The sequence below is a fragment of the Prosopis cineraria genome, unplaced genomic scaffold (genome assembly GCF_029017545.1).
Source record: "Prosopis cineraria cultivar Desert tree isolate PC_DT_omini unplaced genomic scaffold, ASM2901754v1 PC3, whole genome shotgun sequence".
Lineage (NCBI taxonomy): Eukaryota > Viridiplantae > Streptophyta > Magnoliopsida > Fabales > Fabaceae > Prosopis > Prosopis cineraria.
Window position 1 is genome coordinate 31,978,229 of NW_026555334.1, and position 25,071 is coordinate 32,003,299.

The 25,071-nt window shown below is 35.4% G+C and overlaps 2 protein-coding genes across 6 annotated transcripts; one reads left to right on the top strand and one right to left on the bottom strand.

Annotated features, from left to right (window-relative positions):
- Positions 1–4,916: 4,916 nt before the first annotated feature.
- On the top strand, positions 4,917–17,726 carry LOC129306110 (calcium/calmodulin-regulated receptor-like kinase 2). Of its 3 annotated transcripts, XM_054946483.1 has the most exons (9): positions 4,917–5,193; positions 6,054–6,444; positions 6,748–6,901; positions 7,485–7,611; positions 15,549–15,631; positions 15,715–15,786; positions 16,979–17,182; positions 17,302–17,373; positions 17,513–17,726. In XM_054946483.1, the coding sequence occupies exons 2-9, from the start codon at positions 6,119–6,121 to the stop codon at positions 17,534–17,536; spliced, it is 1,062 nt and encodes a 353-aa protein (XP_054802458.1). In that variant the 5' UTR covers positions 4,917–5,193; positions 6,054–6,118; the 3' UTR covers positions 17,537–17,726. The 3 variants fall into 3 exon arrangements, with proteins under 3 accessions (XP_054802458.1, XP_054802457.1, XP_054802456.1); XM_054946482.1 differs by having other exon boundaries at positions 6,054–6,432; positions 17,302–17,726; XM_054946481.1 differs by having other exon boundaries at positions 4,918–5,193; positions 17,302–17,726.
- A 1,664-nt stretch (positions 17,727–19,390) lies between these two features.
- LOC129306298 (phosphatidylinositol 4-kinase gamma 7-like) lies at positions 19,391–24,104 on the bottom strand. 3 transcript variants are annotated; one of them, XM_054946805.1, is made up of 3 exons: positions 23,818–24,074; positions 22,691–22,768; positions 19,391–21,969 (listed from the first exon to the last, which is right to left on the bottom strand). In XM_054946805.1, the coding sequence occupies exon 3, from the start codon at positions 21,687–21,689 to the stop codon at positions 19,815–19,817; it is 1,875 nt and encodes a 624-aa protein (XP_054802780.1). In that variant the 5' UTR covers positions 21,690–21,969; positions 22,691–22,768; positions 23,818–24,074; the 3' UTR covers positions 19,391–19,814. The 3 variants fall into 3 exon arrangements, 2 of the variants coding, with proteins under 2 accessions (XP_054802780.1, XP_054802779.1); XM_054946804.1 differs by lacking the exon at positions 22,691–22,768; XR_008592187.1 differs by lacking the exons at positions 19,391–21,969; positions 22,691–22,768 and adding an exon at positions 23,178–23,580 and having other exon boundaries at positions 23,818–24,104.
- Between the last annotated feature and the right edge of the window lie 967 nt (positions 24,105–25,071).

Below are 25,071 nucleotides of genomic sequence, written 5' to 3' on the forward strand. Positions count from 1 at the left end.
ATTGAGTGAACTGATTTTCAAAGCTGTAACAGCAGGTCTGGAAAGGAAAGAAAACAAGCCTGAGCTAAGAGAAAGCAACCTTAAGGCCCAGAAAGAGCCAAGTATGGTTTTTAAGAATGAAAGAAGCACATGCAAGGAGTTCAAAGATTTTAGGTGAAACCTAGCTTTAAAAATAGGATAATGACTTTGAAAGGGAGATATAAAAGTAACCTTTAGAGAAGGGGCAAAACTAGCGCACCCAGGAAGCTCAAAGGGCTGGTTTGTATATTTCACTTGTGAGTGAAACCATTGAAACCCTTGTGATTCTGCTGGCTTCGGCTTCGCAATGAAGACTTGTTTTGTTAATGTCTTGCTTGCACTCGTGTTACTTTCATGTGTGAATTCATGTACTGCAGTTTCCTAGTCTTAATTTGATGCCCAAAATCCATATATTTCTGCTGAAGTTTTTCATAGAAAATTATATATACCATATACATAAACGTGTCAGTATTTTACCATGAAGTTATTAATGTGGCTCATCATGTGTGTCTGCTCTGGTGCTTCAGAGAAGGAGGATGACACTTTGAAGAAGTCTGTAGCAAGCTTACTGTAACAAATGAATGATCAGGTTCTACATTTATTGATTTTTTTTAAATCTTGGTTTTTCAAATCTCTACTGATAAGAGAATAACGCTATTGGGCCAAAAAAGAATAGTACTGATATTTTGAAATTCACCACTTATTTTATCAGTAGTAAACGCCAGACCCAACATTAATTTAAATAATTTCCACAGAAGGGGCATATGACCATATTGGTGCCGAGGGCATCCAAGAGCCCCAATTTGCAATTCAAAGGAGTAAGTCTTGTAGCAGGAATCCGAAGTGTTTCTGTTTGCAATATTCTAATGCAAAGGTGGCAGGTAGAGGCAGGTTTGGGAATCCTTCAAGGACTACTCAAAGACAAATGACTGAAGAACATCCTGAGAAAGATGAAGCCAAAAATCTTCGTGAGGCTGCAAATGAGATCGTGAATCTGATGCATAAGGATTACAAGGGAATGGCCCACGGCAAGCCACCTATCAATTATCTTGAGCCGAGAAACTGGGGGGAAAAAAAATGAAGTTTAGGCTTAGCCTTCTATTGGGTTTTTTTTTTTTTTGGGTAAGTGACAAAGGCAGCCGTAGGACGACTTCTTGTTTGTTTCCATAGAGTTATAGATGTAGAATGCTGTGTGGGTGCTGAACATCATTTTAATCTCCATATGACATCCTTTATGAATGCTATCAAAGAGGGGCCGACCTAGAAATTTTAATTAGGGGAGCTGAGGTTACAAAGTAAACACGTTCATATCATCATTACAAAAATAAGTAACTTTTTCTAAAAACCTTTTTCAATCATAATCTTTTAATTTTTGAATAAATAATTTTGTGGTATAAAAAATATAGCATTCAAGATATCTTAACATTTTTTGTTGCAATGTTTTACAAAGTTTGTTTGTAATTTTCATAAAAAATTTATCAAATGTAAAATCAAAGTAAAATCAAATAACATTAATACTTTATGTATATTTATAACGTCACCTCAATGAGAATAAATAGATTGTGTGACAATTATATCTTCAAAAATTAAAGTAGTTATACTATACATGTATTTACTCTATAAAATTGAAATGAGAACATTGTTTGGTTCGCCAAGCCACTATAATGTGTTAACTTTATCCCTTCCTATTTTAATCTCATAATTTTCAACTAAATTATTGGCAATTTGAATTGCAAAAATATCCTATAATTCATCATTGTGTTTATAAGAAGAACACACATTGTTAATAATCATATTCAAGTTTTGAAAGTATGAATGTACATCAATTACTTCTTTAACTACAACAAAAGTAATATATAATCAATGAACTAAGCTGTGTACATAATATTTTAAGGGGAGTTGAAAATATGTAATTCTTACATTTTATTTGAAAAAAATTAAAAAATTATGGGCTATCTCCTGGTCCCTTCTCTCTTCCAAACCTATCAAAGATATGATAATGAATTGAGGATTAAAGTTAGAATATTATCATTTTTTTATTTCAAAACAACAGCCTTTGAATTTTAGTTTGTTTAAGTTTGTTTGATAATATGCTTCCAATATATATATATATATATATAATTTTAATTAAATATTAAATATGTTATCATTAAAATCCCAGTGAGTGGACAAGAATATCCCTGAAGTGAAGAAGTTTGAAAACATAACATCCAAGGATCTTTGTATTAAATTTATATCACATAAAAATTAAATGATTTGGTATTTGCTCTGTAGTCCTCTGGTCCTTCTTTCGTATTAATTTTATAAAAAAAATGATGAAATTGTCCCTCAAGTTAAAAAACAAAAAAAAAAAAAGAAACCCTACTGTCCGCTACCATCAATGAGGTCATCGGAGCCCCTATTAAAGGCGGGGCTGCTGGTGGCTGATCACTAGACCTTTGGCATCGGTGACATATTTATTCAAGAATAATTGTTTAGGTGGCGAAGGGAGGTTTTGATTCCATGACCCTTGGCTATTTAAAAAATTTAGTGGCCTAGTAACTATTAAACCCTTTAATTATATATTGCAAACAAAAATATAAATAATAAACCAAGCTTTTAACTACTTTAATATTAAAAACATAACGGTATTTTGTTAATTTTTGAATAGAACTTGTTATTTTATAAATGTTACTTATTAATTTGACATAAACAATTATAAATTGAGAGCTTTAAAACTTTATACATTTTATTGTTAAAAGTTCAAATATATTGTTTTAATCACGAATAGGTTATTATCAAAAATCAAATCGATACTTGTTAATAAAGGACTAACATGTACAATTAAGCCCATTTTATTAGTTTTTCTAACTTGTTAAAATTAAAATAAATTGTTGTAAAAACCTAATGTGCACTTATTGATGAAATACTAACACAAACTATTAAACTAATCTTATTCGTTTTTCTAACTTGTTAAAGGTCAAATGAACTATTGTTAATTTAAAATAAATTATTGTCAAAACCTGAATCGATACTTGTAGTTGATGATTAAAAGCACATGTTTCATGGACTGTTACTTTTCTAGCGTGTTAAATCTCAATTGGATTGTCATTAATTTAGAATGAGTTATTATTAAAACCCGAATGAATTCTTATTAATGAAAGATTAATATACATAATTATGTTCATTCTATATACTTTTCTAGCTTATTGAAGTCCAAATGGACTATATTTAATTTAGAATGAGTTGTTGTCAAAACTTAAATTTATTGGGCTTGGGTGACCTCTCCAATGGCAGGGGTCTGGCAGTCGATGTCAAAGATAATGAGATTTTTTTTTGTTTTTGTTTTTTAATTTGAGGGGTAATTGTATCATTTTACTTATGAAATTAACATGAAAGAAGGGCCAGAGAATTGTGGAACAAACACCAAATTATTTAATCTTTATGTGATATAAATTCGATACACGGATTTTTAGATGTTATTTTCTCAAGAAGTTTTCCCTAAGCTACCTAGGAGGTGGGTCCACCATTAAAATAGCTTTTTCTTGCTTTTTATATTTCTGTGTTCATGCCAAAAAATAGGGAAATGTTATTTGGTTAGAAGGAATTTAGATTCATGCAGAAGACAGAGGTATGGCGCCACATACGATTATTAAAACCAAGTTATAGAATATGAATATATGATGGTCAATAATAATGTTTCTATGCACATTTGCATTGGTTCATTATTGTCATTTTATGTACTTGCAAGTTATAACATCTTTAGCTTTACCAATTAATTATATTTTCAAAGTAAGTAACTTTATAAAAAATTTATCAAACACTATATTTATTTCTTTCTAAACATCGACTTTTCTCAATATGTGTTTGCTGCAAATAATAAAAGTTCACAATATGTTAAACCAAACCGCAAATCCATAATCTATTTTAAGAATAAAGTTTGGTAAAGTTGGAAACTTTGAATCGTGAGGATTGTCATGGTACTGGTCTTTGTTTGAAAATTGAGAAAGGACCAGAAAGGTATAAGTCAATGTATTATCAAATGATTCTAATACGTGAAAATATTGTATGACGAAATTGAGTGCTCAAAATTGCCCAAGTAATGCAATCAATGGCCGCCCTAATCGCCCTAATCAAACTTAGAACTTTGTAAGGACAAGAATTAAATAATTGTTAAGTATCATTATATTGGTAAAACTATAACATCTAAAAGATTCATCCCAATCACGTTATATTATATTTATACAGAACATCTATTTTCATATTTTTATTTCAAAAGATACAGACACAAAAAATTAAATGAATTAAAAATTATTATCACTTATTGAAAAAATAGAATGATCCTGAATGAGAGAAAAGACAGTGCAAGGTGCCAACTTCTTGAGGAAGATGACTAAATGCATTAAAAATTATGCAGGCTTGAGGAGGCACAAAACTTAAACCATCATATTTAGTGGCGGAAAACCTTAAGTATGAGTGTTAATTTACTTACTTCATACGACAATAAAAATTATAGTTAACTAATTTAAAATTTATGAATAATATTAGTTAAAATTTTAAATTTTTAAATATGTTCATATCTTTTCATTTATATCTTATTTAATATCTTATATAAAAGTTTTGATAATAATAATTAAAATTTTAATGCATGATTTTTTTAAAAAAGAGCAACGAAGTAGGAGTATAGTTAATAAAATGAATATAAAATTTATTTGATTCTCTATATTTTAAATTAGGTAAAATTTTTAATAAATGGCTTATAATGCGATTAAGAGAAGTAATTGTTTTACAATTTGTATTTAATTAAGTCACTTTGATGGTGGGCCACACAAACGCATCCAATATTACTACTAGTTTGCAACAGAATCCAAATGGCAGGCTTTTCCGGCTTCGTGCTTTCTTTAAATTTAGATTTAGATTTTATTTGAGACCCACTCCACTTCCGTGTCATCACCACCAAATCCGCGTTTCTCTTTTTATTTCCATCCCGCTCCAACTCACGCTCGCTTCTTCTTTTTGAGTTTCCTCTTTGGTTTCCAGAGTCAGTTTCCTTCTTCCTTCTCTGGCTCGTTACTTAATCCATGTCGTTTATTGTGCTTCCAAAAGACGCGTAAAATTGGACGGGGTTCAAGTTCATGATCATTGTTCATGCAAAAACTGGTTATTCCATTTTGACGGCGTTCTTCTGTTGAATAGGTACGGAGTGATTTTTCGTGGTTGCTTTTCACGTTCTTCCAAACCATCTTTTGCTCTGACTTTTCCTTGTTTCTCTCTTGGTTTGGCTTGCTGGATTGTTGTGCTTCGTGGAGGGGTTTGTTTGTTCCGGGGGAATTTTGGTTGCTCGCTCGTGTTCTTATTGTTTTTGTTGTGTTCGGAAAACAATAACTTTTTCGGGGCACGGTTGATGAGTCCGGGAATAGATAACTATCTGTTAAAACCTTTGCTGTAATAACTGCTATGTGATCATAAAACAGCAAATTTTGTACATCTCGCCACATAATTAAAACAAATTTTGTCACAGAAACTAATAAAACATGGTGTATGCCGGGATGCATATTAATTCATGGGTATTTCTTTAATCTTTTCTCTCTCTACGCATCTCTGGTAACTTCTCTTAATATTCATGGATGTATTCTGCGGAATTTCAGTGTCATAATCAGGGTGTCGACGTCATATTCTCTCGTTACGTCACACCTGTGATGCTGATACTTAAAGAGAGTATTAAATATTTTAACATAGAGAGGCATTTTTAAGGTACTCTTTCAATTTGTTGCGGTTCCATAAGGCACTTCCCTGTTCCCTTCATATTTTTGTCATGAGAAGTAGTTCCAACCATTTAACTTCAATACCCGAAATTAGCAGCACCTTATATGTTTGCATTTGCAACAAATAAACAGCCAATGTAAATTCTCTATACTTCTATTCTGTCCCTCCTAGACACAGAATAATAAATATAAAGAGAACTCAGATCGCACAATGTCTTGAATGTTCAATTCTGTTAGTTCTCGTTGGATGCAGTCCTGAATTAATTTTAAATAATGTCAATCTTGTGACAGTGGACGTCTCTAGCGCCAATCTTCTGCACGATGATTTCTTTGTTTACGTCAAGAGAGGTCAAGCAATGGCTCGTCAAACTACTTTAGTTATCATTGGTGTCACAGTTGGTGTGGCCTTTGGAATTTTTATTGCTTCCCTTGTATTTTTTGGGATAAGGTGGTATAAGAAGCATGCTCGTCTTACACATTCTGCAAAAGAGAGTAGTTTAACCACTCTTCCAATACGCACAAATGGATTAGGAACAAGCACTGACTTTAGTGCATCTCTTACAAGTTCCATATCCAATTCGATGTCAGAAAATCTGCAAAGAACCTCCAATTTCTCTTGGTGGAGTCATCAAAACAAAGATCGATTTTCTCCGACATCTAGCATTTCAAAGTACTCATACAAGTATGTATATCTCTCTCTCTCTTTTCCTATCCATTTCTTTCCATCAAATCTTTTTGTTATTGGATGGCTACTATCAGAGTGAAAAGCTTATTAATCATTGGTATTAAAATATGCTGATTGTTTGTGGTTTTGTGAAGGCGCTGCTGTCTCTTTAATTCTAACGAAGTTTTATTGTGTGATAGAGAATAATATGAAAAAAAAAAAAGAAAGAGTAGGAAAAGTAGGACTGGGAATTGCATATTAAATAACTTCTACGAAGACATGAACATTGGTAATGGTATATCTGATGCTTTACATGTCCAGAGAAATCCAAAAGGCCACACAGAATTTCACCACTATTTTGGGACAAGGATCATTTGGCACAGTTTATAAAGCTACAATGCCTACCGGAGAGGTGGTGGCTGTAAAGGTGCTTGACTCTAATTCTAAACAAGGGGAGAAAGAATTCCAAACAGAGGTGCGAGAAAAAAAATACTTTGATCTTGATGCTAGATTAAACATTATTGAAAAAGATTCTATAATTGCTGTTTCATTTCCTTGCCTTGTCCCTACCTTTTCTAATCGCTTGGTTTTCAAGAAATCATGGTTGATTTGATGGTTGTTGTTTGTTGTTTTGGCCTAAGTCAAAACTATAAATTTGAAGGAACTTTATGCATCATGATAATTTAAATTGGCCATAAGTAGCCTGTGTTTTGAAGAGGAACTTGTTCACATTAACTTAAAAAAAATTAGTCAAGTTATATAAATGTCAATCAGTACTAACTCTTATTTTGGTCATCATTCTTGAATGACCTAATCTAAGAAATTCTTGGAGTTTGTAAGCACATTGTTCAATGTGATTATTAGGATTGGCACATGATAGCCTACAAGGGCAATTAATTCCTTTATTTCATCAGAAAGAAGACATTATTATTTTGAAATGGCACCGGATGGCCATACTTCAACCTGGTTTTGTTATACTGAAGAAACTTGTTTGAGAAACTCTGACTATAACTTAAATCTTTCTTTAGTCAAGCTTGTTGAATTTTCTAATGTTACAGGTGCTTTTGCTGGGAAGGTTGCATCATCGGAATCTTGTGAATTTAGTAGGATATTGTGCAGATAAAGGACAGCGTATTCTGGTTTATGAGTTCATGAGCAATGGAAGTTTGTCAAACCTTTTATACAGTAAGTTGAAGATCTCTTGCACATCTAAAGAACTTCTATTGTTATGATAACTGTATATTGAGACTAACTTGATATTGCCATCAAATATAAGGGGAGATTTTTTTTCAGTGTTGGTCTTCCAAAGATACAACTTCTCATTTAGTTCCCCAATCAAATTGGTCCCTTTAATGAGCATTTGTAACTCTTTAGTGCACTAAAGTCAAGCTCTAAATCTCTTAACACAACTGATGTTAGGGTATTGACGATGAAGGCACCTGGCCAAGTTCATATCACTCATTATCAGCCACATGTGATTCTACTTTTTCTTGAGAAAGTGTTAACTTTGATTTAGGAAAAATGTTTTGGGGACTAAATTAAGAATAAGAGGCTTGATCTTTTGATGATCAAATTAAGAAAAAGTAATCTTTCAGAAAGTAAGAAACTAAGTTGAGGGACTTTATATTTGGAGGACCAAATTGAAAACAAAAGAATCTATCAGGAAATAAATAATCAATGTACTCTAGCGTTTGTTGATATATGATTATTATATGGGGAAAATGCAAGTGCACCTCTTCAATTTTAAGAATCAAAGATTAGTCTTCTAACCTGTCATCCTCCTGCATTTAAAACTGTCCCACCAACACAAGATGTCAGGTCACACCTTTCCTTAGCCACATGGCATGCCTCCATTGGTTTAAAAGTGAGCATGGGCAGTTAAAATATTAAAAACAAAAAGGCATGGGTTGTGATGATATACCCCAACTTAGATCCTGACATTCACAAATGCTAGAGGATGAAAGCATAGGAGGGTAATTGATTGTTTTTAACGTTGAAGGGGGTGTATGAAAATGATCTTCATAGTTCAGGGGGTAATTTATATTTTTGCCTTGTTATTTTGTTTTGTCCCTGGCTGAGACATACAAGAGCATATGTGATGTAACACACACTCACACACACTTGCACGGTGCTGGACAGAGGGAAAGAGTAGAGAGAAATCAGAAATAAGGAAGAAGAAATGAGGAAGATGAAGACAGAACAGTGGGGCAGCAAGGGGTAGAGGCAGAATGCAGAGGGAGAGAGAAAGCTATAAGATTTCACACATAATACTCATTCATTCATCAAAAGTGTTATTACAAGAGCAAAGCCTAATCTATTTAAACTAAACTTTCCTATCTATTAAGGAAACCTTGATAACTTGGCTAGATAAAGCTAAGGTTCAGATTTCCCTCTTTACAAAGGTATTAAAATAATGCAAAAGTAACTTACTTTTTCCTAGATAGGTTTCTTGCAAGCAACATACAATGATAATAAGCTACTAGCCTGGGTGTCTTCAAATATGTTGTTCTCATATTTCATCATTCTCCCTTGCTTGATGGAACTCTCCTCCGGAGAGTTAAAAAAAAAAGTTGATGTAACTCCACTAGAGCACGATGTAGGGAATTCCTCCCGGTAGCAACTTGATAGAAGAAGAGATATAGATGAAAAGAGAGACTGATTTCATTCATATCCTTCATTGCACCCTAAATACCCTATTTATAGAGAATATATCAAAATACCTAGACTACCCCTTTTATCCTTAATTCCCCCAATTACCCTTTTTATTTCCAATTCCCATATTCCCATGTATCAGTGTACTTCCCCTTAAAAGAGATCATTGTCCTCAAGGATTAGTACAAAGATGAAAAGTTAAAACCTATATCTAATATATGACTTCTTCTGGTGCCATCTCCTCTTGAGCGTCTACAAATAGCTCTGCTTTGTCTTCAACAATGAGGGAGAAGACCTACAAATCTCGGCAACGGTGTGCATTGTTGAATTTGTCATCACACTAATAACACAAGCCCTTACGCCTACGATCATCCATCTCACTCTTTGAAAGTTGTTTTGAGGGCCTAGAGGATGCCGAACTGGAGGTGCTAAAGGATGGGTTCTGTTTGAATTTGTTTGTTAATGGGCTTGTTGTGGATATGGGCTTATTAGCCGAGTCAATGGTGGACATAGGCTCAGTAATCTGGTCATTGGTAGATATAGGTTTAGTAAGCGTGTTACCCTTATAACCCGATTGGGAGAAGACTGGAGATCGAGAGATTGCAGAGGACATGAGCGCAATGGAGAAAGTAGAAGTCGTTGTCGCACTAGGGGCGTGTTTGTGAATCGCACGAATAGCTGCCATTTGCCTCTGGGCCAATTTCATTGTGCTTGCCAAGGAAGACGGTTGAAGGCTTAAAACACTCTGTTCCACATCAGTCTGCAAGCCTTCAATGTAGCAATTCATGGCTGCTGCCTTTAATAAGTTGACTTCTGTAAGCAACTCATCGAATTTCTCCTCATATTCTTCAACAGAGTCTTGCATCTGCAACTTCTTTATAGCAATCATGGGGTTTTCATCTTTTATATCCCCAAATTTAGTTTCCATTTCGCAAAAGTATTCCTCTTATGATATCTCGCCCAAACGCCTTTATTTAGTAAAGGCTAAGTGCTAACGCAGGGTATGTTTTTCCAAGTAGATGCTAAGAAGACGAATACACTGGTCAACAGGTGTCACATTCATGTCAAAAAATTGGCAGCAATGGTAGGCCCACCCTTAAAAGTCAGTGCCATCAAATTTGGGAAATGCGACTCTGCTACTCTTAGTAAGAACAGAGTATGATTTGGGTGGTGTGGGAAGGAGACCTTGGAAGGAACTGGACTGAGGCAGTGGTGTGAAAATGGGGGGAGGGGGTGCTGAGGCAAAAGGGATTGTTGGTCGAGATAAAGGGGGTGGTGGTGGGATTGCTATTGGGGGCGGAGGGAAAGAAGTTGTAGGTCGAGGGAGAGCGACAGAGGGTGTTTGGGAAGGTTGCTGGGAGGGTTCACCAACTTGAAGTGGAGGGAAACGTAATGGTTGATTTGCTAGCATAGTAAGCTTATCAAAAATCTCCTTAATAAACTGAGACAAGGTAGTTTTAATCTCAGATATATTATTAGCGTGTTGGTCTAGAACTTGTTGAGTACTTTGAAGTAATAAGGATTGCATTTCCAAGCGATGTTCCAAGTCGTCAACGCATTCAGTCGAGGACCGCGTCTCCGGCGGAGACATGATCGGAGAGATGGCTTTGATACCTTGATAGAGGAAGAAGAGAGATATAGACGAAAAGAGAGACTGATTTCACTGACATCCTTCATTGCACCCTAAATACCCTATTTATAGATAATATATCAAAATACCCAGACTACCCCTTTTATCCGTAATTCCCCCAATTACCCTTTTTATTTCCAATTCCCATATTCCTATGTATCACAGCTAATCTAGATATCCTTTCCAACATACAAGATAGTAGAAGATGAGACTATGTGGAGAGTAAGCAATGTGATTATAGTGATTTGGAAAACCTTCCAATGAACAAGGTAGTTGTAGAGGCTGTTATCAAATGGGAAAGCAATATAATCTTTCATAACCACAACTTCTTTTCCAGCAAATGTTGTGGCACATGGATGATTGGAAGTAGGAATTTGACAAAGTTGAACACTCCTCTTGTCGAGATCCTTAACTTGATAAATCTCTAAGGCTTGCAATTCAAGATCTTTGGCCACCAATTTCTAACCTTGATTCAATTCAAGACTCATGCTTTCATATTTCATGGAGTTTTCTTTTAAATCAGCATCATTCTCTTGTTTCGTAATAACATTTGTGCTAGCCTCAATTATTGCCTTGACTTCTTCCATAACTAAGCTTCCAATTTTGAGACCACTAATGTTGTTAGTATCTTTTTTTTGTGTAACTGACATAGGTGAAGCTTTTTGATGAGGATACTATTTTCTAATGCCACAAAAGAATCATGATCCCCTTTTGGTCTTTACAAAGTTTTTCCCACAGCACACTTATGTACACAAAAGAGCAAAATTAGATTTGGTACTTGGAATGTTGGGACATTAAATTGTAAATCTGTAGAGGTTGTAGGGGTTATGATTCAAAGGAAAATTAATATCCTTTGCTTGCAAGAAACAAAATGACGTGGAGAAGAAGCTAAGGATATTCAAGGTTTCAAACTTTGGTATACAGGAAAAGTAAGTGCACGCAATGGAGTAGGCATCATTATAGATAAGGAGTGAAAGAAGAACGTTGTAGAAGTTAGCAGAATTGGGGACAGAATTATTTCTTTAAAAATGATAATTGGACGTGAGACTGTTAATATTGTTAGCGCTTATGCGCCGCAAGTCGGGACAGAAGCCAGTCTTAAGGAATTATTTTGGGAGGATCTGGAGGGGTTGATTCGACACATACCACAGAGTGAAAAGATTTTTATTGGAGGAGACTTTAATGGGCATGTCGGGAGGGAAGCTGGTCAGTATGCGAGGGTGCATGGTGGTTTTGGTTTTGGAGAGCTAAACAATGAAGGACAAACTCTTCTTGATTTCTCATTGGCGTATGATTTTAAGATTGCCAACACTTGTTTCAAGAAGAGAGATGAGCATCTCATCACTTACAAAAGTGGAGCCTCAAGGTCACAGATTGATTTTCTTTTGGTTAGGAACGCAGATAGAAAACTTTGTAAAAATTGTAAGGTGATCCCCGGAGATGCTGTAACGACACAACATAGGGTCCTAGTCCTTGATGTGTGTATTATGAGTAAAATCCAAAAACGTCGACAAGTAGTAACACCAAGGATTAGGTGGTGGCAATTAAAAGGTGAGAAGCAAGATATTTTCAAGCGAAATCTTTTGGATAAAGGAATTTGGGAATCTCAGGAAAGTGCTAACATCATATGGGAGGATATGGCTAAAAAGATACGGGAGGTTGCAAAAGTAGTTTTGGGAGAATCGAAAGGTTCTGGTCCGAGAGATAAGGAGTCTTGGTGGTGGAATAATAGTGTACAGGACAAAATCAAGTATAAGAAGAATTGTTTTAAAGCCATACATTTGTGTAACAATGAGGAAAATTGAGAGAAGTACCGTATGGCTAAGAAGGAAATTAAGAGAGCTGTGGGTGAAGCTCGTTCTAAAGCTTTTGAAGAATTTTATAAGAACCTTGAGACGAAGGAAGGAGAGCAAAATATTTATAAGATTGCCAAGAGTAGGGAAAGAAAATCAAGAGATCTAGAATAGGTAAGGTGTATTAAGGATGAAGAGGGAAGGATTTTAGTTATAGATGATGAAATTAAAAATAGATGGGAGACTTATTTTTCTAAACTTTTCAATGATGGAGAGGATTCATCTAGTAACTTGGAGGATTTAGTAATTGTTGAAGGAGAATAAAATTTGTCATTCTATCGAATAATACGTGATAAGGAGGTAAAGGAAGCTCTTAAGAAAATGGCAAATGGTAGAGCCAACGGACCTGATTGTATATCTATTGAAGCGTGGAAATGTTTAGGTGAAGAAGGGGTGAGATGGTTAACTAAGTTATTTAATGTGATTTTACGGTCCAAGAAAATGCCTGATGAGTGGAGGAGAAGTACATTAATTCCTATTTATAAAAATAAAGGAGATATTCAGAATTGTACTAACTATAGAGAGATTAAACTCATGAGCCACACAATGAAATTGTGGGAGAAAGTAATTGAGCACAGGTTGAGATTGGAGACAAGTATTTCTGAGAATCAATTTGGTTTTATGCCAGGTAGATCAACTACAGAGGTGATTTATCTACTAAGGGATTAATGGAAAAGTATCGTTGTAAAGATAAAGATCTACACATGGTTTTTATTGATTTGGAAAAAGTTTATGACCGTATACCAAGAGAAGTGCTTTGGAAAGCGTTGGAAAAAAAGGGAGTACGGATTGCTTATATTAAAGCCATACAAGATATGTATGAGGGGGTAAAAACTAGTATAAGAACGCCTAGTGGTCAAACAAAAGATTTTCCTATAAAGATTGGACTACATCAGGGATCATCTCTGAGTCCTTATTTGTTCAACTTGATTTTAAATGTTTTGACGGAACATATTCAAGAGGAAATCCCGAAATGTATGCTCTTCGCGGATGATATAGTTCTTATAGTAGAGACAAGAGAAGAGGTTAATTGCAAACTTGAGTTATGGAGGAGGACATTGGAGTTGAAAGGTTTTCGTCTGAGTAGAAGTAAGATGGAATATTTATATTGTAAATTTGGTAAAGGACTATTCGAAAATAATTTGGAAGTAAAATTGGGAGATCAAATTATACCTCAAGTGGAAAAGTTTAGATATTTGGGAGCCATTATTCAAAATGATGGCGAAATCAGTGGAGATATTTCACATAGAATTCAAGCTGGGTGGTTTAATTGGAGAAAAGCTAAAGGAGTTATTTGTGACCGTAAGGTGCCTAATAAACTTAAAGGAAAGTTTTATCGCACTGCTATCAGACCGGTAATGTTATATAGTAGTGAATGCTGGGCTCTAACGGGACAGCAAGAGCATAAAGTTGGAGTAGCAGAGATGAGAATGTTACGATGGATGTGCGGATATACACGTAAAGATAAAATTCGAAATGAGCATATACGCGAAAAAGTGAGGGTGGCACCTATTGAGGAAAAAATGGTAGAAAATCGGTTGAGATGGTTTGGGCATGTACAAAAAGACCAAGGGAGGCACCAGTGAGAAGAGTGGAACATATAACTTTGAGTCCGATTAAGAGAGGTAGAGGAAAGCCTAAGAGAACACTCTTGGAAGTTGTTGAATGTGATGTCTTAATTAATAATATTCCTAAAAGCTTGATAAATGATAGAGCACAATGGCGTCTTGCAATCCATGTAGCCGACCCCACCTAGTGGGATAAAGGCTTGTTGTTGTTGTTGTTGTTGTACACTTATGTACACACTTAAAAGCTCCTAAGATTTCATCAACCTTACTACCCATGTATTTCTTGAACTCTTGATTTTTTCTTTCCCCATCTTCCTTACCAGCCTTACGAGATTCCTCAAGGGCAACTATTAGTGATTCAAGACATAATAAACACAAACTAAACTCTCACAAATGATTTATTCCACATATGATAGGTCTGAACAGGAGGAACCATGCAAAAAAAAAAAAACCACAAAAAAACAATGAACTAACGGGTTTTGAGATGGTCATTGGCTTACGAACAAGGCTTTAAAAGCCTAAAAGTTGTACTTTTACCCCAAATAATGCTTTGAATGATGATTTGGGACCCTCAAGTTGCTCAAAACTGTAGAAAACTCTTTGAAAGCATCCAAAATGCAAAAAAAATTCAGATTCTAGGAACTATGCACGTCAGCGCATGAAGTCACGTGCAAGGACTGTCGCTGGCGCGTGAATTCCACACATAAAACACTCCACTGGCACGTGGAGGCGCGTGCGACGGAGAAAGGAGGTGATACTTTGAGTTCTGATTGGATTCCTGCTCTTGAACATGATGGTCAGGGTGGTTTAGCGATTTGACATTGGGAAGTGGGGGTTTTTGGGTAGGCAGCGTGGAATAGGGTCTGCGAGGTTTTCAAGTGAGTTTTATGTGATTTTCAGGTGACGGAAATGACCAAAGAACGTAGGAACACAAGCTTTGATACCATACTGATGTAACACACACTTACACATACTTGCATGGTGCTGACAGAGGGAAAGGGTAGAGAGAAATTAGAAATAAGGAGGAAGAAATGAGGAAGATGAAGACAGAACAGTGGGGGAGCAAGGGGGAGAGGCAGAACGCAGAGGGAGAGAGAAAGCTATAAGATTTCACACATAATGCTCATTCATTCATCAAAAGTGTTATTACAAGAGCAAAGCCTAATCTATTTAAACTAAACTTTCCTATCTATTAAGGAAACCTTGATAACTTGGCTAGATAAAGCTAAGGTTCAGATTTCCCTCTTTACAAAGTATTAAAATAATGCAAAAGTAACTTACTTTTTCCTAGATAGGTTTCTTGCAAGCAACATACAATGATAATAAGCTACTAGCCTGGATTTCTTCAAATATGTTGATCTCATATTTCATCAATATGCTTTTATTATTTTTTAATATCTTCTTTCTTTTGTATCCTAGGTGAAGAAAAGGCTTTGAGTTGGAATGAAAGGCTTCAAATTGTTATTGATATTTCACACGGAATTGAATATCTTCATGAAGGAGTATGTTTTTTTTAAAAAAAGATATATATTTCTTGTACGTTATGTGAGAATACATTTGTTTAATATCAATATGCATGGAACAGGCAGTCCCACCTGTTATACATCGTGATTTGAAGTCTGCCAATATATTGTTAGATCATTCAATGAGAGCTAAGGTAAGCTTTCTTTCGTGTGATTTGATATGTTAGATTTCCAATGTGGTTTCTAAAATTTGCATATGATATTCTATCCTTCCATGTTATTGTGATTCAATAAATCTAGTAATTTTCATTAATAAAAGAAGAATTTCAAGGGCATTTGTTTAAGAGATTTTATAGTGATTTTTTTTTTGGTTATTTGCTTAGTAAAAAGAATTTAACATTGAAGTTATCAAATGCATTGACGATTATCTTCATATACATCACACCTAGCCTACATTCCTTTCTCGGTTTCCCCAAGGTTGGAAGATCTATGTTTTGCATATGGGGGTTAGTACTGGATTGCTGGTTATATTATCTTCGGTGAATTTATGTATAACTTACTTTTGTTGTTCCTGTTCCCACAAAAGCAATTTGAGCGGCTGGTATCTTGCCTATCCTGTGTAAACAGTTGAGTTGAGTAGACGCAAAGTACATCTCTAGCCACATCAGAAGTCTAAAGAGAAGACTGGACTTTTCGATTTTGATAGTCTTAAAAAGACCGGAGGGGGGGGGGGGGGGGACCCTTCTCATTCATTTCCCCGCACTTCACCTTTTCAAAATCTTCTATATCATACCCCACTGGTTCTTATAGGTCAGGTGTAAATTATAGAGGTGACTTGTGATCTCTAACTTTAAGTTGTTTTGGTTAATGTGAAACGCCATCAAATTATTGACAAGCGGAAATTTTTTAGTAATGTATAGATGATAAATATATATATGTATATATAAATATAATTATTTATATACTTGTTTAATAGTATCGATTGGCCCTGTTGCCTAACATTTGTTGGCCACTGCTCTCTTTCCCTCCTCTGCCCCTTGTGTATTTCCTCTTCAATTTTTATCGCTAGGAGGCAAATTCCTGCTTAATAACACAGAAGATTTTGCCAGACTTATTCTTACCCCATTCATAAGAAAGTTTTTTTTTTTTTCTTTTTGGGGAGTTTATACTTATCTTGTCCACCCCAAGCAGTTTGCTTTATATATATTCTTTTCTCGTAGGCTCATGTGATATGACTTTCTAACATGTCATAGTTGCTCATTCTTGTGATAACTTCAACGTAACAATCAGGGAAAAAAAAATTATTGTGACTGTGGATGCTAGCGTTTTAGTTTGAATCATCTATGATTATATATCTAAACTATTTTCCAAATTGTGATTGTGTAGGTTGCTGATTTTGGGCTGTCAAAGGAAGTGATCTTTGATGGCCGGAATTCAGGCCTTAAAGGTACATACGGCTACATGGACCCAGCATACATTTCCACAAACAAGTTCACAATGAAGAGTGACATCTACAGTTTTGGTATAATCATTTTTGAGCTCATTACAGCCATCCACCCGCATCAAAATTTGATGGAATATATTAACCTTGTAAGAATTTCTTTCTTTTTTTTTCTTTATGCCATGGAAATCCTTGATACTCGCATTGTAATCCATCCTCCTAGATCTCCTTTTGGGTTTCTTCTAATTGGCTCATCTCTTTCTGTAAGGCTGCTATGGATCATGATGGCGTGGATGAGATACTTGACAAACAACTTGTAGGAAAATGCAACCCTGAAGAAGTAAGGCAGCTTGCTAAAATTTCATATAAATGTTTGCACAAATCTCCTAGGAAACGCCCCTCCATTGGTGAGGTTTCACAGGGCATATTGAGAATAAAAGAAAGGCACCTTGTGAAAGAAGATACCTTGTCATTTGCAGGCAGTAACTTTTCCAGAGCTTTGAGTCGAATAGAGGATCAACAAGTTGAATTAAATAGGTTAGCTACCATGAACCACAGAGAAACTGGGTGAACACAATTGCTTTTACTTGGAGTGGAATCTCTTTCTGTACTCGTTTGGAAACAACTGAGATGTACAGGAGATTGATGAAACAACTACGAAATTTTGAAGCTACTGTCTCAGTTTTCTGCAAATGTTGTTCTTTGCTGACAGTTTCATTCACGAAGGGCGCATTCCGTGTTTGATTCTTGATAGTTCTGGACCTCTGGTGCAGGAGAGCAGAGAACCAAGCACGTTATTTTCAACAGGATAATTGATGATGATTATATCAGTTTTAAAATTCTTTGAAGTAAACCATCATCTGCCTTCCATGCTGACAAAAATCTACGTCTTTGGAGGAAAATAGGATTACGGAGAGGGCCACCGAGCAACGCAGGAATGTAGTAAAATGAAACACCAAAACCCCCCCCCCCAAAAAAAAGTGTGTAAATGTGAGAGAGAGAGAGAGAGAGAGAGAGAGAGAGAGAGCCAATTCAGACGAAAGAAAACGGCATTTTCCCTTCACTTGTTCATTTAAACAGGATAGAACCTGTCCCTTCGGGGACATCAATTTTGGAAACAAGACGGAACCCAAGGTAAATGCACATTGCTATAACGTTCTTTTGTATGGCCCTGGCCCAGTGAAATCATGAGTTTTTGTTTTTGGACCTGACATCTGAGTTGATTAACTTGCTTTGTATCCTGCGAGTAGTAATAGCAGCACTCAACGGGGATGGACCTGCGTACAGGTCTTCGGTGCCAGTGCCTCACATGGAAAATTCCATTTTGCTTATTTTTATTTATACAATGTATATAATATAGGTGATCTCCATGCTCCCTCAATTTTTTATTGTTAGAGAAATTATCACTTTTGATTTATATTTTTTTATAAGTAAAATTACCCATTATGATAAACATTTATTGCATATTTTTTAAATCACCCCTCGTAATTTACATTAACGACAAACAATTAATGTATACTTATGTTGATTAATATAGGGCATTTCAGTTTACTTTTTTATTTTTAAACATAATTATTATAATTAATTGACTTTTTTAACTGTGAGATATAGGGCCTGTTTGGAAACTTGTTTTGAAAATAGTTTCTGTTTTCAGAATTAGAACAAAAAAATTTGTTTGATAATATATTTTTAAAATGTGTTTTTGAAAAATAAAAAATAAAATATTGTTTTGGAGAACAAACAAATGAAAATAACTTTTAAGTGTTTTAAGATTATTGTTCTGGAAAACAAGAGAAAATGAGAAAAATACCTGTTTTTATTTTTATTTTTTTTATTTTCAAAACATATTTTATAAAATATCAATTTTTAAAATAATAAAATAAAAATAACTTCAAATAGTCCTGTAGTATTTTCTCTTGTATATATAAAAATGGAGAGAGTATTTAATAATATTAGTCCTAATTCCCAATATGCGTACACGATGTATTTGTATGTTACCCAACATACTAAAATTTGTGGGTCCCTCTCAGCACTAGAGTGGATGAAGTTCTGCTGGTTCAATTTGCATACAGCATAGCGTTAAGCCACGGTCAAGCATGATGCTTCATTTGCTAGAAAGCCATTTAGACGTAATGTATAACACGAAAATTTAGATTCGATTTTCACACACTTGGTGATATTTCTGCAAGTAATCTCGAACCAAATCGCAAATGATGACTTTCACTTAACTACATTTACATTGTTTAGAAGCATGGTACTTTTGAAGCCCTTTGAAGAGAAGGGATTCAGGGACAAATTTTCAATCTTTTGTGGCCAGGGGATTGGGGGTGCGTCGTGACGAATGCACCACTCACACCTTGAGTATGGAATCAAATCTCACAAAATAATTTATAGTAGCAGTAATAATTTAAGGCAACGGAAGAATTTTAGCAACACACAAACTGTTTATAGCTTCCCAAGAGAAACACTGTATTTGCATCAAGGCAAACTTATTTTCGTGTATCTCTATGATCTGATTTATTCATCATGCTAACAAGTGAACATAAAGAGGAAACATATTGAGAACACAATCTCCACATCTATTGGTACCTCTACATGCTGATGCAAGAGCTTTCTCCGCCAACCTATTCATATTATATGGCAACTAAATACTCCTGCTCAGAACACGGAAATAAATCTTCTGCATCTCTTTATGTCTATAGTTCAGGCTATCACCTGACACATCGAATTCTTTATTTAGAATTTTAATGGTTCCCACCATAATTTAAATGGATGATGCCCCTAAAATTGGCACGAAGTTCCAAGCCTCTGCCTCTGGCCCACAAGCCGTCGCTTGCGACTAACAAAAGCTGGACTCAACAACCTCTGAAAATTCTCGAGAAAATGGTTCCACTTCTCTTCATCCAAATCCGATAGCTTCACAAAACTACTATTTGCAGGCAACTCATTCACACTCCTGTTTCCAGATGATGTGCTGGCCAAACAGCCAGTCTTTTGCTTTACACCCTGGTGCTGCCAACTTTTTTCACCGACAGTAGTGTTTCTCATAGACACCAACAACTTCGAAATATTAGGCGCCCAATTTTCTTCAGGAACAGTGTATTCATCAGACCTTGAGGGCAACTCCTCCCCTTCATTCTCTCCTTCGTCCTCCATTAAAATCTCCTCCAGTTCAGAAGAAAAAGGGTTTCTGCCATTTCTAAACCTGGTTCCACGTTCACCTGAGCTTTCTGTCAGTTGCTCCTCTAAATTTGCAGTATAGTCCAGATCATGATCCTCACAGTCTATATGAAACTGAATCACGTCTTTGTCTCCTACTTCTGCCACAGGAGAAGAGAATTCTTCCCGATCTAACAGTTCCCTTGCTTCAATACATATAAGCTCAAGCTCACTGGGCTCTTCATCGTGGCCGTTAAATTCCCTGCTCATCACGTCACCAATTTCAGCTAGACAAAGACCGAAGGCTGCTGCCTCCTTAAGGAAGATTGTACAAAGAACCAAAATCCGCAAGCATGCTTCTCGAATAACAGGCAATTCCATCCTCAGTAATTCTGAGTCACGAAATGGGTCTAGATTATATATATAATTCAGCTCATCTTCTGAGAAGGGAATTGATGCCTGTGGCCAATGGATCCACTCAAAATAAGGATCTTCCAAGCTTTCAGGTAGGCAAAGGCCATGATCAATAGGAACAAGCTCCACCTGGCCAAAACTTCCCTCATCAAGCTTCCTGACCAAAAGATTTCCTGCATGTCTGTCAGTGTTAAACATTCGTATGTCTAAGATCCCAATCCTATGCACGGCAGAAACAGGAAAACTAGAAGTTCCATGATCACTCGCATCAAAATCATGAGGAATGTACTGTTGTAGTGATGCTATCTTACTGATCTGCTGTTTTTTTCGATGCATACCATTTACCCCATCATTTATGTTAAATATAGAATGTGTGATTTTCACGAGGGCAGTGGGTGGCACGTCAGCAAAATTATCATGGTCAAGAAGGTAAGCTGAGACTTCTCTAAAACCTGTCTCCCCAACACGCACAGAACGTTTCAATCCTGGCTGTCCAAGGGCTAGGCCAACAAAGCCTTTTGGGTTGTTTGGTGCATAAGGTTCCTCATCTGCTGGTTTCACAATAGCAATATTTTCACCATGGCAGTTCCTAAAATAATACGCACCTCCTAGTCCACTCTGAATGGGGATTGGTTCAACACCAAACCTTAATCCCTTCATAATATCATCAACCAGTTGTTTTGTTTTACCAAATTGATCTGAGTAACCTAATATCTCAATTGGTCCACTCTGATCTCTCTGCTGAAGATCTCTACCAGTAGGTGACAGACATGGGGTAGATGAGCTCCTATGCAAAAAGTTCCTGGTGAGAAGAAGCGGAGAATCATTTCTAACTTCACTCAGATCATTTTTCAAGACCATATCACCACATATAAGTGAACTTTCCTCGGTTGGAACATTTAATGCAAGTCGTAGCTTAGTCTTCACAGTATGGGCATTGTCACTTCTATCTAACTCTATTCCCAAAACGCAGCCACTTTCAGTCTGCACGAATACTCGCCTCTTTCCAGAAGGCTTTCTTTCCATTCTCTTGTTCCCACAACACTCACCATTAGGGGGTCCTTTAAAGGTCGCAACAGCCATCTCAGCATGCAAACAGGTTTCCAGATCAGGATACGTGGAAGGAAAAGGAGAAGATGCAAACTTCAAAGCCAGCAGCGGAGGTGACAGTGGCAGAGAGTTCCTCTCTCAAGCAAACACTGAACTCAGATGCTGGCACTTGATGTTGCAGAGAAGAGTTTGTGCCTTGAAAAATCATAGTCAAGTTGGTAAGATCTGAAATCCCCCAACAGTTCTCACATTGGAGCAGCGTTATTTGTAACGCTTATTACACATGGTCAAACCTCTACATTGGAAATGTAACCTGGCAACAGAAACTCATTAAAAATAAACAAATAAAAAGATATATAACTGGTAGAGGTTAGTGGTTGCACTTAAATTTATGCATTTCAGTATGAATCTTGATGTTTAGAGAAGAGGAATGAAAGAGGATAATTAAACTTTAACATGTAAAGACAGTCAGCCATTAAATAATAGGAGGTATCAATTATTATAGTTTCACGGAGGAAGGCTAAGTTCATGGATATCCACACCATTAGTGTAAAATGGAAATACAACATCTTACTTGAGCTACTCCTACGCAAATAAATTATGCTAGAGTTGCAGCAATTGCATGAAGTGGGCTTGTGAATCAGAAAAGATGCAATGATCATTATCGGCCTTGCCATGTGGGAAAAAAGGTTCAGTCATGACACTGTATAGTTTGGTTCGATACAGTTGTTCAGAAAAAACATACACTTGTAATGTCTCAAATTTTAGTTTTAATTAAGAAACCAGATAGTATGAATATAAAAACCAGCACATAAACTTTTTTTTACACCACAAATTTCCTTTCAGCTTTTTTCATCATCTTGATCTCAATTGTTCATAAATTAGCAAGCCTTTGAAAAAAAAAAAAAAAAACCTAATACTACCCTGGCTTCATTTTAGTGCCAAAACACATACCTTAGAAATTATTATTCAAAAGAATCAAAAACCATAATTAATTAGAGCCTTGCAACAGCCCTAACAGCCAAACTACTCACCTAAAAATAAACTTCGTAAATCAGACAAGCCAGTCATTCCATCCATGTCATGTTTTATTATCGAACTCCAAGATCTGACTATGTAGCACAAATTGGGAGATTCAGAAACAAATGGAACGCACAGAAGTGATGCGCGTATCCATGAAATCAAATTTTCCGCTGCTTCTCTTGGAGCAGTAAAGGGCTTGCTACTTCTGGGCCTCTAGATATTACTTTTACTTTTTATTCTTATTCAAAATTTTAAATTTTTTTATTTTTAATGAAACAGAATACAAAATAAAAATTTAGATTAACAAATTGAATAGTCAAAATTTGATAAATTTTATATTGTTCCTCTTGAGGGGCAGAGGAACCCGGTTCCTCACATGTCCATTGAAAGGCCTAAGCGAAATGCCTAGATAATGAGAAAAATGACGTCTCATTTCAAATAAGCATTAATTTACTCTTTAATCAGTCGAATAACATTCAAATAATCAACATGAGAGTAAATTTTTTTTTTATTTTTTTTTTTATCAAGTCGTCAACTTTAAGGGCGGGGATGACATAGCGATTATACGCCAGAAAGCTTGAAGAAAACTTAAACAAGAAATTCACAGATCAATCATTTAATGCTAGAAGGTCCACAAAAACACACAGGCATGTCGAACTGATAAGTCGGTGAAAAGGATTGGAAAAATTTACTGAAGTAATTCAGAGATCAACTATATCTAACACTCATAATCTTTACTAGCAAATTTATAAATCCAATGGATAAATTCTATTGCGAAAACAATTAAACTTAAAGTATAAATAGTTAATCGGATGGGATTCCCCCCTGCTTCAGGCTCCGGTGCGAGAAAACATGCCATTCCCCACGCAATACTGGCCTTTCTTAACATCTATTCTGAGAACTGAAGATTTTGGCCTTGTCAGTGTAAAAGAAAAGAAGACAAAAAAGGAAACCGTTCGATACCTAGAAAAATAAAAGTCGAACCCAAAAATATAGAGGAAGAAAATAAAAACACCAAAACTTGGTTCAACTCGATGTTTTTCCAAACCGAAACAAAAGAAGAAGCGACAATCACAGGGTCGATACTGAGTCAGTTACAATCAAAATTGCGAAAACAAAAGGCGAAGAAGAGACTCACCGGCGACAGGGAGATCAGACAGGGGAGGGCAGAGTTCAGGCGGAGCCCCCACCGCGGACAGCGGGCCGATATTGGAAGAAAGGTTGAAGATGAACAGCCAGGATTGGACAGATTGATGATCTACATCAAAAGCCGGGAAAGAAGCGATGGGTTGGTCAGTTTGGCACTCCCGCCATCGGAAGTTTGTCTAACTTCCCTTCGATAATAGCGAGACAGTGCGACTACCACCTCCGGGGTTCAACGGATTTTTTATTCTTTAATGATGCTTATTTGCTTATGGTTCTACTTTTCTTATTTCTTTTACTGTCATGAATCGACAACATAATGGCAACAGATAATGATACCTCACGCACATCGTTTCGCCACGTGGACCCCTTGGAACCTCCGGAAACCACGTGGACCTACTACAAAATTGCTGTCTATTTATTACATCAAAATGTAAATTACAGCATATTATATTATACTCTTGGCATAAATTTAGTAGAAGACTTTAATGATGACGATATGAAAATTTTATTAATGTCTTATTTTTTTCAATAATAATAATAATAATAATAAGGTTTTGTGCACTAATAAATTTTTAAAAATTTAAACATTACTTTTAAAAAGTTATCGATGCTTTTTGACAAAAAAATTATTGTTATAAATATTTTTGATATTATGTGAATGTCTGTCTGCGTTTCAGTTTCTCCAACACCTTTTTATTATTTCAATATATATATTTCAACTATTCTTATTTTATATACTTTATTTATTCCAATTAGTTACATCTGTGCTCATAAATAAGAGTCATTTTAGTTATATTCAACATATTAAAATGAGAATCATTTCTTTTCTCACTATCTTAACATTCTCTTATTTTAATATTTCTCTTCTTCTAAATTTTTATTTATTTTATAATACATTGTCAACACAAATTGTTCTACTCCTAGCATTATTAGGTCTGTATTTTTATTTTTATTCTTTAATTTACTTTCACTTATCCTATTAGTGAATTGTAAATTAATATTTATGTCAATGAACATCTATGATGTGAAGGGAAGCACGCTCTCTTTAAAATGAGCTAATCTCAATGACATATTTACTTGTTATTTATTTATCAATTTTATTTACTCAGTTATTTTCTTCTTCTCCTAAATAAAATGCATATTATGTCTCACATCTAGAGGAATGAGACACAACTTAAATTTTAAAAAATGAGGATTCTAAATTAATTCACAAATAACATAGAATGGATTTGAAAGTTATCCATAC